The 16,261-nt window shown below is 30.7% G+C and overlaps 1 protein-coding gene across 1 annotated transcript in view; it reads left to right on the top strand.

Moving 5' to 3' along the window:
* Positions 1-16,261, top strand: part of Xpd (general transcription and DNA repair factor IIH helicase subunit Xpd) — a 78,563-nt gene that overhangs the window by 8,979 nt on the left and 53,323 nt on the right. The window contains exons 4-5 of the mRNA XM_067278852.1: positions 8,780-8,842; positions 15,494-15,607. Coding sequence (XP_067134953.1) covers positions 8,780-8,842; positions 15,494-15,607 — 177 coding nt within the window. The remainder of the gene's footprint in view (positions 1-8,779; positions 8,843-15,493; positions 15,608-16,261) is intronic.

The raw sequence follows: 16,261 nt of genomic DNA, 5'->3' as shown, positions 1-16,261 counted from the left end.
TTTAACATCAATTCCTATGTAAGTCAGCTGGGACCACAGAAAACTGACTACTTAACTGACGGTGTCTAGTTATACTGTGATGACTTATGCAGACTCAACTACATGCTATAAAAAAATTAACACAATTAATGGAAAAGTCATTCTGCCATCTAGTGAGAGAAAATAAAATAAAATTCACACATTGCCCAACATATTAAATGAAAAGTGCTGACATTAGAGAATGTGCTGATTGGTTTAACTGAAGTGACATCATGTGTGATGATCTCAAGTCGATTCTTTCTATAGACAGACTATATTAGGATTTATTTCTATAAAGTTTTTTTATTTTTCAAAAGAATGTAAAAAAATGAACAATATGCATTGTCGAAGAGCTTTAATTACCATTTGTTTACTTATCCAATTGATAAAAATCGAAAAAGGAACAAAAACAAAATAATAATATTTTTGAAACAACAACATTTATAAAAAATCCATGAAAGCTAGCTCTACATCAATGCATATGAAACTGCAGTTACCAAATAAGTAGAATACCAAAGATATTCAATATAAAATAAATTAAAGAAATGGAATTATTGATGACATAAAGTTCAAAGTTTGAATAATGTTCAGTGTAAGAATAATAATAATAAATATCAGATTAACAGGTAAATTTTAGCATTAATTACATGCAAACATTTATTTTCAATTGATTCACATCTTAGCCAAGCTAAATGCTTCGGAAAAAGCTGTTATATTTATCTATGATTTCATTCAAATTGAAATTAATGATAATGTAGCTAGTTTAAGAAATCATCAAAAATACTTTTGATATTTTAATTTTATTGTAGTTCTTACATAAACCAGGGACTATATGGAACATATTTTATAATATGTTCCATCTAATTCTAGAACAACATTCAAATACTTAAAATATACAAACATTTAAAAATATTATAACATATTTAGTCTTGCTAATTGTTAAGGAAGCCAAACTTTCTTTAAAACTTTTAATTGGAAATGTTCTTGGCTCATTCAAGTCTACCTCAGTCACAAAGCCATTACAAACTTTTAAAGTATAGAATAGATCATATATAAATATAAAATACACATGCAAATAGAGCAAATATTCAATAAAAGGAACATCTTATTATAAATTTAATAAAAAGAACATTCCTCTGTCAATTTAAATAAAGGAAATTAAAACATTTCTAATTAAAAGTTTTAAAGAAAGTTTGATTTCCTTAACAAGCAGTAAGCCTAAATATGTTTTAAATGGTAAAATATTTTGTGAATGTAAACATTATAACATATGGCCAAGAACATACATGCATAAAATTGTGTGGCAGAAAACTAAATTAGAAATCAGCTTTCAGTTTAGTTTCTGTTTTATGCTTTTATGCCAGAACACATATATGTAAAAATTCTGGCCGAATCAGAAATATCACTGCTACTAATAGTGCTACATTTTATTAATTTTTTTTTCTCGTATATCTATCCCTTTGTACCTTCAATTTTTTCTCTGCTGTTTCTGCAATAATTTAGAAAATTTAAATTAATAGACTTGTATTCCAAATTCAAATAAAGAACGTGTGATCTAAATACTAGGCCTATATATCGATTCTACTAGACCTACCTGTTGTTTGAAATTTTGCACCTATAGCCATCCATAAACATTGTTTACATACAGTATCTTTATACATGACATTGATGTGGTTGAACGGATTCAATAAACTCCTCTATTTCATTTATTTTTCGTTTTTTCGAGACCGTCACAATTGTAGGGTTAACCCTCATTGACACCATTGTTAGAATAAAAAGCATGTGTCTACTTTGATGTCACAGAAAAGACTTCTCTTTATTGGAAGAATTTTGGCATAAAAAGTAGACATGCTCTACTCTTTTTTTCAGTTCTGTTTCAGCCAAAATTTCAGAAAAATTTTTGTTTTCTGTTTTATGCTAGATTTTATGCCGAATTTTACACATGAGTGTTACTGGCCTATGGCTTGAATAGAAACTTAAAGCCAAATTAACACAAATTAATAAAAATTTAAATTTATGATAAAATTTAAATATTGAAAGTAAGTTTAAATCATTATTTTTAATCTTAAAACTTATTTAAAGCTTATCATATATTAACAGATTCAAATTTCATAATTGCAAAACAGTCTCCAAGGATTCAAATCCCTTGCTTTCTGATTTTGTGTTGATTAACCTTTCAGCAGTGGGATAGTCAGGTATGGTGCTGTCCCAAAGTAGTGGAGAATAAACGTGGGAAATTTTTAAAGTATTTTTTCACGCGTTTTTCTCATTACCATTTCGGAAGAGATTTTGTAAACAGTTATGTCTAATAAAGAAAAGTCTTTTTTTATTGTGACATAATTCATTTATGTGAATTTTTTTCGTGGTAGTTTTTGGCTAGATTTTGGCAATACCCCCAAAAGAATTTAACGGATATATCCGTCCCTCACCACTGCCACATGATTGCCCTTGATGGATATATCTGTCGGTCACTGCAGATCGGTTAAGCAATGTGAAGTCAGAAAGCATAGACCATGATCAAAACTGGTAATTATGTTCTCAAAAATTAGGCCTAATTAAACTTAACATTCACTTAAAAAAGTTTTTCGGACAAATAAACCTAAATGTTATGTCCTTTGAATCTGATATTCACCCAAGTTTAAGAATTACTCAGAAGACTATTTTATTCTCAGATATTTTATTTAAATGTATTTTCGATTGGAGTTCTTGCCAATCCCTCTTCAGTCTATAAACAATTTATTTGTTTTGTAATATAATATACAGTTAAAATTTTTTAACAAAGATGTAAAATATTAAAATAAATCATTTACAACAGGTACAATCTGTAACAGCGTTTATGCCAATATTTTGGACTCTCTGATATCAATCACAGTAACAATCATCCTGCATTGCATAACATACTTTTATTCTTATATATGATGTCATTCCATACATCATCTATTAACATCCTGCTATTCAAATTAATTAAGTTGTTGTAATTTTTAATGGCTATATGTTCTTTAACTTTTCATAGATATACATCATGCTCTAGAAATAAAATTTTAATATTATCTTTATTAATTTTACAATTATTTTTACTACAATGTATAAACCAAGGTGATTTGGTATTTTTTAACCTAATTGATGCCTCGTGTTCTTTTATTTTATTTTCCAATATTCTTCCAGTTTCTCCAATATAATGAACTTTATCTGCACATGTATATGACATTTTGTAGATGACATCCAATTTTTCTAATTTATTTTGTTTCTTTTTATTTTGTTTAGTATATATATCTTCTCTAAATTTGTTTTTTAAATTAGTTGCTAATTCTACAGAACACTTTCTAAAAATTTTTAAAAGTTTCTCAGAATTATTTTTAATATAGGGAAAGGATATATGTTTCAATTCTTTAAATTTTGTTATATCTGTTGTCTCTGTATTCTCTTGTCCATTTTTATATTGTTCTCTTAGGATAGCCATTTTGTAAAAAACATCTTTTTCAACTTTATTTATTCATCTAGCCTGTTCATTTTATCTGTTGTACATGTGTAAATCTTCTGTAATGTTGTAATGAAATTATTCTTTTTAATTTCAAGAGGAAAATATGACATAGTTTAAAGTAGTACAGTTTTTCTTTTTAATATTTTTTAAAAGTAACTCTTGTATTGCTTCTATTTATTGTTGTCTAAGTATCCAATATCACTTCCTAAGCCTTTTAAATTTCCGGTACTCCATACGAAAATTAACAACTAATTAACTAACGTTTTCGATCGCCTCCGCGATCTTCGTCAGGTTTTATCGACGGTTTTGAAATAGAATGCAAAAAGAATTATTTCAAAATTCAAACGATCGAACCTCTCCCGCGTGCAATAATTGCGAATGATCTAACATGCAATTAATCTCCCTGATACCATCATAAAAATGCCTCTGTCCATCCATACAGGAATACTACACTATCCTGAGATGCTACCATTGCGGGTGCATTTCGGATACATACCGCCACGCATATGATAATACGTTGCCATCCTTGAAATTAATACATTTCCCCGATTTTGACGCCTTGTAAATCTCAAGGGTCTCCAAGGCCCTGATGCGGTCCGTGTCGAATGACGTTTTAACGAGGCTGGTTTTATCAAAATCTGCCTTTATCTCGGGGTCGGTGGCGTACATCGACAGAGCGGTGGTGTGTCTTTTTTTGGCAACGTCATATTTGTGTTCCGAGATCCTTCTTTGAACGGACCTCTTGGTAGATCCGATGTATATTAGGTCCCTTTGGGACCTGTGATCCCTTATCGGGACACTATATACCCCTGGTGCTCTTAGAAAATCCGGTTTGTCTTTGGCGTTCCTGAGTAGCGAATAGATCGATTGGGTTCTTGAGTACGCCAACTTGGTGCCCTTCTTCCGCGCTATTTCCTTGTATAGGTCCTGCATACCTCTGTTGTACTGGACCACCGTGCGCCGGTTCGGCCCCGAATTGGAGCTATCCCGTGCCACCGAAGCGCTAAGTGCCGTGTTTGTATTACGGAAGTTACGCGCTAATCTACGGACGAGGCCACGTTTATATCCATGGCTAGCGGCTATGTCTTCTATGTGTCCCAGCTCTGTGAGCGTGTCCTCCCATTTAGAATTATGAGTGTACGCCCTCCTAACTAACGCCCTGAACGCCGCAATCTTATATCGATACGGGTCTTCAGACCCAGCAGGTATGTACATAGGTAGGTAGTCGGGCTTGTAATACACCCGCGTTTCAATACTGTTTACCTTGAGTTGAATGGCGACGTCTAAAAAGTGCACATCGGTGCCCGATAGTTGATCTAGTTTAAGCGTTAGCCCATACGGGTTGTCGTTAACACTGCGCAGAAAATCATGGACGTTCGGCTTGTTCTTCCATATGACCATCACGTCATCCACATACCTACGATATAAAATAATATCGTGTGTAAACCTGTGAATGACATCTCTCTCTAACTGCCGTAAAACCAACTCACACAGGTCGCCCGAAATTGGGCTCCCCATGGGGACCCCCCTTTTCTGTAAATACGTGGCGTTGTCGAACCTAAACAGCGAATTGTAGCACACCAGGTGTGCGAGCTCAAGTACATGGTAAACAGTACGAGCTCAAGTACGTGGTAAAAGTACAAGCTCAAGGTAAACAGTATTGAAACGCGGGTGTATTACAAGCCCGACTACCTACCTATGTACATACCTGCTGGGTCTGAAGACCCGTATCGATATAAGATTGCGGCGTTCAGGGCGTTAGTTAGGAGGGCGTACACTCATAATTCTAAATGGGAGGACACGCTCACAGAGCTGGGACACATAGAAGACATAGCCGCTAGCCATGGATATAAACGTGGCCTCGTCCGTAGATTAGCGCGTAACTTCCGTAATACAAACACGGCACTTAGCGCTTCGGTGGCACGGGATAGCTCCAATTCGGGGCCGAACCGGCGCACGGTGGTCCAGTACAACAGAGGTATGCAGGACCTATACAAGGAAATAGCGCGGAAGAAGGGCACCAAGTTGGCGTACTCAAGAACCCAATCGATCTATTCGCTACTCAGGAACGCCAAAGACAAACCGGATTTTCTAAGAGCACCAGGGGTATATAGTGTCCCGATAAGGGATCACAGGTCCCAAAGGGACCTAATATACATCGGATCTACCAAGAGGTCCGTTCAAAGAAGGATCTCGGAACACAAATATGACGTTGCCAAAAAAAGACACACCACCGCTCTGTCGATGTACGCCACCGACCCCGAGATAAAGGCAGATTTTGATAAAACCAGCCTCGTTAAAACGTCATTCGACACGGACCGCATCAGGGCCTTGGAGACCCTTGAGATTTACAAGGCGTCAAAATCGGGGAAATGTATTAATTTCAAGGATGGCAACGTATTATCATATGCGTGGCGGTATGTATCCGAAATGCACCCGCAATGGTAGCATCTCAGGATAGTGTAGTATTCCTGTATGGATGGACAGAGGCATTTTTATGATGGTATCAGGGAGATTAATTGCATGTTAGATCATTCGCAATTATTGCACGCGGGAGAGGTTCGATCGTTTGAATTTTGAAATAATTCTTTTTGCATTCTATTTCAAAACCGTCGATAAAACCTGACGAAGATCGCGGAGGCGATCGAAAACGTTAGTTAATTAGTTGTTAATTTTCGTATGGAGTACCGGAAATTTAAAAGGCTTAGGAAGTGATATTGGATATTGGAGTACCGGTATGAGGATTGTTGTCTAAGTAATTTATACAACTTGTTTTCAAGTTCTATTTTAAATTTAATATGTTTGTTTATGATTTGTTGTGAAACCGTGTTGTATTGTTCTTAGAAGTGTTGAACACAAAATCGTGTTAATAACAATCACATGGCTTTTTCCACCTTTATTTAGTTGATACGGTACACGTACCATATCAACTAAATAAAGGTGGAAAAAGCCATGTGATTGTTATTAACACGATTTTGTGTTCAACACTTCTATGTTTGTTTATGTTATTTGCAAAGTTTTGAATGTTTAGTTCATTTATCTTTTCTGAATGGAATACTATTAAAACATTGTTATATATAAGGATTTTACCTGGTAAATTAGCTAATTTATTATCTATTGTATTCACACAGATTTCTGTAAGTTTGGGTTCTATCATGGGAGCCATGCTAATGCCATCTTTCTGGCGGAAATACCGTTTATCAATTTTAAAATAATTATTGAAATATGTTAACTTAATCAGTTTTTGGATTCAACATTGTATATCCAGTGTTTGTAAGCTTTCTTTTATAATTTTCCATTTTATATTGGGATATGTCAAAATTGTATCTACGCTTACCAGCTTGTATGTAGGTTCAAATTTTATTTTAAATATTTTGTTAATTAACTCATTTCTGTAATCTGAGTACAGGCTATCGTGTAGTTTCTTTTTAAGGTTTTGTTCTAAGTTATACAAAGTAGAATTCTGAAAATCTACTAACAGTGTACATTTTTTTTTTCTTGTTTGAGTTTTGAATCTAATTTTTAAAATAGGTATTCTACTGTTTGATAGATCCAATATAAATTGTTTTTCTTTCATATCTATCCATTTTTCTTTATGGATCTTTTTAATTTCTTTATTTAAATTTGTTATTATTTCAGTTCTAGGATCCTCTTTTAGTTCTATACAATCTTCATTTTTAACCAATTCCAACTTCTTGCTTCTTTCCCATTCATTATCAACTAAAATAAGTTGTTCTGCTTTATCCACTCTAAGGACAGTTTTATTATTTTCTTTTTAAAAATTTATTAACTCTATTACATTTTTTAAAATAATGCTTTGCTTTTTTTATCTGTAATTAGTATTTTTCCTTCTTTGTTCCTATCTATTATTTTACTAATCTCGCTTTTAAATTTCCCTTTTAGGTCACTTTTTTCTTCTTTTTTAATGTTAATTAAGTTTATTGTTTTATTAATTAAATTTATTTCTGGTATTATTAAAGAAGTTTCTTTATATATTGGAGCATTACAGATATTCCTAATCTTAGCATATTCAGTATATTATCCAGAATTGTAATGTTAGTTTTATTTAAAATTAACTTACTGTTCCATTCCTTTCTTTCATTTAAAGTTGGATATCCAAATAGTTTGTGTAGTTTTACATTTTTTTTTCTTTGATAGGCTTCATGCTTAGTACTTTCTATGTTATTTTTTTATATTTCCTTCTTTTTCTTATCCTCAAAAGGTGTAGTTCTTTACTTTTATATCGAATCACTGATTGTAAAATCTGTCTCTCTATTCTTCATATGTTGTGATGTTGGATACAGGACTTGATTGACTTCAGTAATGCAAAGTTCTTGGTGTGTATTCTTCTCACAGAAAGAAAGCACATAAAGTAATTGATATCTGTATTGCATTTGAAATGTTGTCTTCTGAGCTGTTGTATATTGGACTCTTTTACCATTTTCAAAATAAAAAAATGTTTAGTACAAAGCTAAAACTAGCAATATTTGCCATATATAATCATTCACTTTTATAACCACTTAAACTTATGACTTATATTTTAATCTGTTTTATTTTAATTGATGTAGAGTCGTCATATTTTTTGATTTAAATTGTTATCATAAAAATTAAAGTTTGTAACTCAGTTTTTAATTTTATTCTTTTATGAATTGTTACATATAGCATTCAACAAAATTAAATACTATGCAATTTAAGTAACAAAATGATTAAAATTTAGTTAAAGAGTAAATAATTATTTTATTTACTAGAGCAAACTCTAATTTATTTGTAATACCAAACTTAAAAAACTGACTTATTGGAGCTGTCATGTAGCAATACAATCAAAGTAAACAAAATTAAACTTGTCTTGAGAACTTTCAGATGTTTATCTTCGGGGTAATTAATGTTTGACTTTTACTGCTCAAATAACAGACATGATTACTAGCAGTTTTAGCACTGTTTAAAAGTTTAAAAAATTCTGTTCTATGAACTATTTCTGTTTGTTTTATAATTAATATCTTTGAAGATGACTTAACATCCAAAAGTGCTTGAGAAAACTTTAATTTTGCTTGCTTTGATTATATATCTACATGTTGACTACAGTAAAGTAGTTTTTAATTTGATGTAAATAATTATCTTCTTATCACTTACATAAATTAGATTTTAGCCTCTTTATTAGTTTAATTGAAAAATTCAAAAAAAATTCATGTAAGAATAATTATACAAGATAATATATTGATAAAATATTATTACATTAATCTTTTAATGAATTATAATTTTATAATAACTTTTTTTAAACAGGAACATCGATCTCAAGTATCAAAATTAATATATTGTTCTAGGACAGTACCTGAAATAGAAAAGGTAGAATTAATGAGCTATTATTGTTTAATATAAGATTATAACTTTTGCTTATTCTATTATTAATAGTTCTTGATCTAAAACATTAGAATGTGCAATTATAAAAAAAAGAAAAATTATTGATGTTATAAAGAATGTTAATTTAAAATTTTATTTTATTATATAAGGAATAGCATTTGTTTTTATTTTATTTTAAAACTGTATTTATCTGGATAATATTGACAATGACATCTAACAACTATATTGTAATTTAGTGGGCATAAGTAACATTAGAATTCTCTTCAAAATTATCTTTTTTCAAATCGTTTAAAATGTATTGCAATCATATATTATTTACATGTGAGTGTGGACATTTAGTGATATTTAAGAATGAGTAAGTATCCTCATTATGTACTATGTCACTTAGTTGTTAGAAATTATACTTTGAGACCTAGTTGTATTAAGCAACACTTATCAATCTGTGATTTAACTTTCAGTTCTGTTATGGTTAACATTCTATAGGGATATCAAACAATGATATTCATCAAATACAGCATTTTCAAGTTAAATCAAAGAAGCTTTTTGATGATTAAAGTTTAGTGTTTGAAGTAATGAGAGTATTATTATTTAAGTAGTTTCATAGCAATATCCTATGAAATGTTATTGCTAATCACAACATACACTATGTTACCAAAAATATCCAGACACCCATTATTCTATTTTGTCTCACCTGTATGATGCAAATACATTCTACCAAACACTATTTAAAGGAAGGCACAGGTACTAGCAGTGTAGAGACAGTGTGCTATCAGAATGAATGAGCACAAGGAGTTGAATCTGTTGAAATATATATATGATATGATATTCAGAGACCATAAGTTTGGTCATTCAGTCTGAGAGTTTTTTACCTTATTGAACTGTCTTAGTCAACTGTCAGTGAGTTGTTGTCAAATGGTAATATCATGGTAGCACCAAATCTTTCCCACAACTTGATATGCTCAAGAAACTGACAGATTGGGATCAGCAAATTCTCAAGTGTTTTGTTAAACAAAATTGTCAGACATCCTTACCAACCAAATGGCTTGTAAACAACTTCTGTATGAGCTCACGAATACATACTAGCAAATAGTTGCTATAGCTCATATGCCATAGATTAAATTTTTAGTGCTCATTGTTATTTGGAATAGTGCAAGCAATATTAATCTATGGAGCAATAGAAGAGTATTTTGGGGTGATGAATGAAGGTGTGTGATGTGAAAATCTGACAGACATATTTGGACCTGGTGGATGCCTAGTGAACAGTATTTACAGGAAAGTGTTGTGTTGTCTGAAATTTGTAGGTGATAGCATGATGTTCTGGGGCTGTTTTTCCTGGTTTGGAATGGGCTCATTGGTTTCTGTAACTGGATCTTCATATGGTAATGTTTACCAAGACATTTTAGACAATACTGTTTTTCCCGTATTGTAGCAACAGTTTGGATTTGACTTTTTCCTGTATCATCCAGCACCTGTTCACAAAGCAAAGTCCATATCTTTACTTAATTATTACGCCTTTGTCTCCTTTTTATCTTAATTTAAATTTAATTTGTATACTAGTACTTTTTATATATTAACAGGACTTATTATACTGGAAAATATGGATGCAGATATTTAGTCTTACAGATCAAAAATAATGTTTTTTATTTAGTTCACCTGAACACATACACTTTAAACTTGTGTTTCAGACTTGTTCGTCCCTCCTCAGCAGGCCTTTAAAGTACACTTTAACTTCTGTATTTCCGAACTCCTTTACATTTCCAATTAAAAAGTGATAGGAACAAATTAGAACAAGAATTAAGTAGAAAAGAATAAACAAAAAGGAAGAATGTGTCAAATTGTATGGTTGCTGTGGATCGTGAGTTTAATTGGACTAAAGTAAGACTAAATATCTGCATCCATATTTTCCAGTATAATAAGTCCTGTTAATATATAAAAAGTACTAGTATACAAATTAAATTTAAATCCATATCTTTATGTTTGAAGACATGAAGATGGAAGACTTGACTGGTAAGCTCAAAGTCTTGACCTTAACACAAATGAACATCTTTGGGTTGAGCTGGAGGAATGACTGCATTTTAGACATACTTTGCTGATTATCACGTATTTAGCTATTACAAGAGGAATGGAAACAAATTCTAGCAGCAGTTTACCAGAACTTACTAAAAAGCCTACCTGAAAGAGTAATGGCTGTAATAGCAGCAAAAGGAAGACTTGACTGTACTGATGACAATGTTGAATTTGTGAGAAACACTAGAAAGTGATGTATGAACACTTTTGGCAACGTAATATATCAGAAACTTTTCAGAAGCCATTATAGTTAAGTGCAATTGATGTATTTGTTGAACAATGAAAGAAAAAACAGAAAATTAAAATTTTAGTTGTTAAAATTTGAAAGCAGTAATCTAAAGTGTATTGTTGATCAATAACATTTAATTCTTATTTGTGTGAGATTGTTAAAATTATATATTACATATACATAATTTTGTGTTGTGCACTTGTGTAAGTGTTAAGCTCAAAGACTGAAATTGCTCATTGAGTAAAAAAAATGACCATTTGTCAATGAAATTTGTGTCATGGCATTTGTAAAACGGCCTCAACACGTTGTGACTAACTCAAAACGACTACAAAGTGAAATTCATGTCGTGGCTTTTATGATATTTGACCACAACGCGTTGTGGTGATTAAGAAAAGCCATAACGTGTTCTGAACGTTAGCTGATGCAACAACGATAGAGGATCATACAATGCACAGTGGTTTATAACTTTAAAATATGAATTCTAGCCTTGAAACATTTTTATTTTCAATTTTTAATGCCGAACAACATCAGTTCTATAAGTTTTCCTAGAAATTAATTTTTATACTTAAAAAAATTTCAAAGAAAAATGTATGGAGAAAAATACACATTTGTTTCTTTCGTTTTGCTAAAAAGTGCTAAAGGTCTAGCTACTTGTAGGTGGTTGATATACTATACACAATGAAATAAAAATCAGTTGCTAAAGTTAAAAACCACTGTGTGACGGATTTATTATGGTTAAAAGTCACCACACGTTCTGGATGTTTAACTAATAACGAGGCGATGATAAGAAAATAAAACTTTCTTTTTCATTATGATTTATTTATCTTCAATCATCTTATATAAGTAGGTAACAAAATTATTCATCACATACAGAAATGTAACTTTGTTACTTTTCAACATTTGATCATTTGGGAAAAATCTGTTGTGGTGCTCAAGATGTCAACATTTTCTAACAACTAATTTACTAAAAATAATTACTTTGTCAGGAACTTTTATTAATAAATCAGTCATTTTTATGAGAATCGAGAATGTTGCAGAGTTATTTTCGCCGATTGTTTTCAAACAGATTATTGATGAAAAACCAAGGTATCACTGTACAGCATACACCCATGTACCTAGCATCAATCTGCATTATTTCTTTAGCTTCTGTTGTGCTATCCTAAAACCTTCCAGTTATAGGGAAAAACAGAATGGTTTTAGGCTAAAACTTTTTTCAGCAAAACTTGTGGCATGATGAGTAATAAGACTATAGAACACAGGGTAGTTTTACCCTAGTTATAAGACCCCATTTACCGTAAATATAAGACTACCTGAAACATTACTCTGAGAGGCTGAAATTACTCTAGAAAAGGGTAATTATCCTAGAAACGATAGCACCGGTCAAGAATGAACATAATACAAACTCTGCAAGTGTTTGCAATGTACTTGTTGACAAGTTACAACCTATACTTCGTATCATGGTTGCATCAGATAACATTCAGAATGCATTATGGCTTTTCTTAATCACCACAACACGTGGTGGTCAAATATCACAAAAGCCACAACACGAATTTCGCTTTGTTGTCATTTTGAGTTAGCCACAACGCATTGTGACCATTTTACAAATGCCATGATGTGAATTTCGCTTTGTGGTTGTTTTTACAAATGGCCACAAAGCAAAATTCACATTGTGGCCGTTTTGAAATGACCACAATGCGTTGTCGTCATTTTTTTGCTCAATGAGTGATTTCGGTCTTTGAGCTTAACATAAGCTTGTTTGTATATGTTTGTATATGTTAGTTACTCAGATTTAAAAATTGATTTAAGAAAATACTAATTAGCAGTTGAGAAATGCTAAAAAAATTTATTTGTTTCATAAAGAAAAAAGCAAAATATATAAATAAAATAATAATTTAAACTTGAAAAAATTTTTTACAAATAAAATTTTCATTGGACAAACTAAAAGTGTCCTCTTTCATTGTCCCTTTGTACAACATCAGGAAATAACAATTTTACAGTGGAGATGACCTTTATTTGGGGGCTACTACTTCACCTTAACATGCAAATTCTTACAAAGTTTCCTCGTTACTCTTCAGAACGCCAGTCATTTTCACTACTTTTTTAGCGAAATTGATACTTTATTTAGTATTTTATACATATTGAAATAAATATTTATAAAATAATATAAATACAAAAAATAAACATTCTACAAAATTAGAGAATTACAAAGAAAAACATTCTGCAAACATTCGCTGTATCAAACTGGCGACATAAACTTGGATATGTCATTGAATATTGCTGTAAACATTTCGTTTTTGGAATGTTGTCTGAACCACATAAATTCTATTAGATATGAATCTAAATGGTTATGAGAAATTCTACGACGATTCCTCCATTTCACAATCTCCCACAATCTTTCTATATTTTGCATATGACAGCCTATATTAGGGTCCACAAAGTTATACTTATGGTTTACTTGAAAATGGTCATATCTGGCTTCTACTAACTTGTCTTTTTTATAAGCTTTCTAATGGTCAGAATATATTATACTTCTTTAATGTTATTTCAAATTTCCTTCATCAATGTTTTGGCAAAACAATCACATATGACTACTAAAAATTACTCAACACACCCAACAGCTGTAAGTGAATGGGTTAATTTTAGTAGTGCCATCTCTTGCGCAAAACAATAACTAGAATTTAGAATAAACTGGAAGAAAAGAATCAGCCCAAAGCAGGACTCGAACCCGCATTCTAGTTATTGGTTTGTGCAAGAGATGGCGCTACTAAAATTAACCCATTTACTTATGGCTGTTGGGTGTGTTGTTACTTATATTATCGGGTTTCGTTGGTGTTTATTTGTATAAAATTACTCTTTGGTAACCTGGCATATTCTGCCTAAAACCCACTGCTGTGGAAGAATGCATCCCACGTTATATTTTCTGTGTATATAGATTTTGTCTATCTCTACTATTTTATTTTCACCATGTATTTTTACGTTAGGACAACAAATTAAAGAGTTTGCACATACCTCCCCCATATAGTTGTTCCAATCTACAGTTGTGCTGGGATTGATTCCTAACTGCATTTGGCAGAAATCTCCAGAGGTTAGTTCCAAACACCATAGGTATATGAAGTGTACAGCATTCAAAAAAGAAATAAGTGATCTTTCAAATCAGTTATTACTTCTTACACCCTTCTTTTCATGACAGGATCAGTTATGGCATCTCCATTTTGGGGCTTCGGAGGGGCAAAAATACAATGTCATTTTATGTTTTTGTGCACAGTATCTTTCACAATGCAAAATTCCTTTTTCTTGGAAAAAATGAATAACACTTTTTTCATCATTTGGTAGTTCCCAAAGTAAAATCCATTATCAGTTGAAAACAAAAAAGCACATCAAAAAGAAGAATTACTAAGCACATTGAACAAAACTACACAGTTTCATACACTATCGCGCCTCTTCATAAACATAATTTACATAATCTCATTACATTAATGATGCAAATATGAGTCACAGTATTATGCAAAGTAAGATGATGATAAATTAAAAATGCTGATTTTAAATTTTGTTTATTTTCTACTTCAAAATCAAAAAGAAATTAACATTACTTAACAGGATAAGCGTAAAATAAACAAGATGATGTGAAAAGTTTCACTTCTATGTAACTTCAAAATATGCTGTTGTTGTTTAAATACATAATCGACTTTTATACTTTTTTAAACAATCTTAGAGAAAAGGGAAAGTTTTCAATCTAATTAACTATATATAAAATTTAATGTGTAATAAAGTAAATATTAGAATGTAAATGCAAATCAGATTTCATCGATTGACTTGCATCCTGTTAACCGAAGAGTACCATTCCCTCTTGCAGCAGCACACACATTTATAAAAATTATACATTTAATAAAAAGTTTTTTTATCCAGGACATAAATATAAACTTTGAAAAAGTTTTTACAAATAAAACTTTTTGTTAAATGTATAATTTTTATAAATGTGTTTGCCACTGCCAGAGGAAACTTTGTAATGTTTGCATGTTGAGGCAGAGATTTGCCTTCAAATAAAGATCATCTATGCCATGAAATTGTTATTTCCTGGCAGTATACAAAGGGACAATGAAAGAAGGCACTTTTACATTTGTCCAATGAAAATTTTATTTCTAAAAAATTTTTTCAAAGTTTATACTTATGTCTCGGCTAAAAAAACTTTTTCAATAATAAATTTTTTCTTTCACAGTGCTAGTGTTGATTTTGTGCATTGTTTGAATTTATTTTTAATTTTCTAATTTTATAAACAGTTCAATTAAATTATGAACTAAATTAAATGTATATAGTTATATCTGACATTTGTTTTATTTTAGGTTTTAGAAGAATTAAAGAAATTGATAATTTGCTATGATAAAGAAACTGGACAGAAACTGGAAATGATTGGATTATGTCTTACATCTAGAAAAAATCTGTGTATTCATCCTCAAGTAATTTATTATATAAATAAAAATTATTTTGAAATAGTTTATAGATTACACAAGTACATAGAATGAATAGCCGCTATCAAAAACATACATAGTTATTTAATTTAAAAAAATAATGTAAACTAAAAGATTTTTATTTTATATTTTTATGATACAGAGCTGTAAATTTTATTAAATTCATTGATATTAAAATTATAATCTTGAAAAAAAATCACATATTAATAACTTTATGGAAGTTTTTAAATATTAAAAAAATTTTTTTTTCTTTATTTCAAGTTTATTATACTAATGGTAAAATATAAATTTATTTTGTGTGTAAAATTAGGAAACAAAATTTTTCTGAAATGATTAGATGTAAACAAAATATTCATCTTCAAACATTTTTCTATATTAATTTGTTACTGTTGTTCAACTACAATTTGACATAAAACTTGTTTTGAGGAAAATGAAATTATTTCTATTTGTATTGATAATGAAATTATTACAATTACAATTAAAATTTCATTATAAATGTAAATATAACAAACATTAGCAACAATGGGATTCCTCTTACAATTTTTGATTTATACATATCAATCTGAAAATAAGAAATTAAAATAGCTCAAAAAATATTTGAATAATTTCTTATTCAAAGTGGAAGTAAGTTTTTTAATAAGA

The sequence above is a fragment of the Centruroides vittatus genome, unplaced genomic scaffold (genome assembly GCF_030686945.1).
Source record: "Centruroides vittatus isolate TY-2023 unplaced genomic scaffold, ASM3068694v2 contig_824, whole genome shotgun sequence".
Classification (NCBI taxonomy): domain Eukaryota; kingdom Metazoa; phylum Arthropoda; class Arachnida; order Scorpiones; family Buthidae; genus Centruroides; species Centruroides vittatus.
Note: the sequence above shows the minus strand (reverse complement) of the source record. Positions and strands in the feature narration are given on the sequence as shown.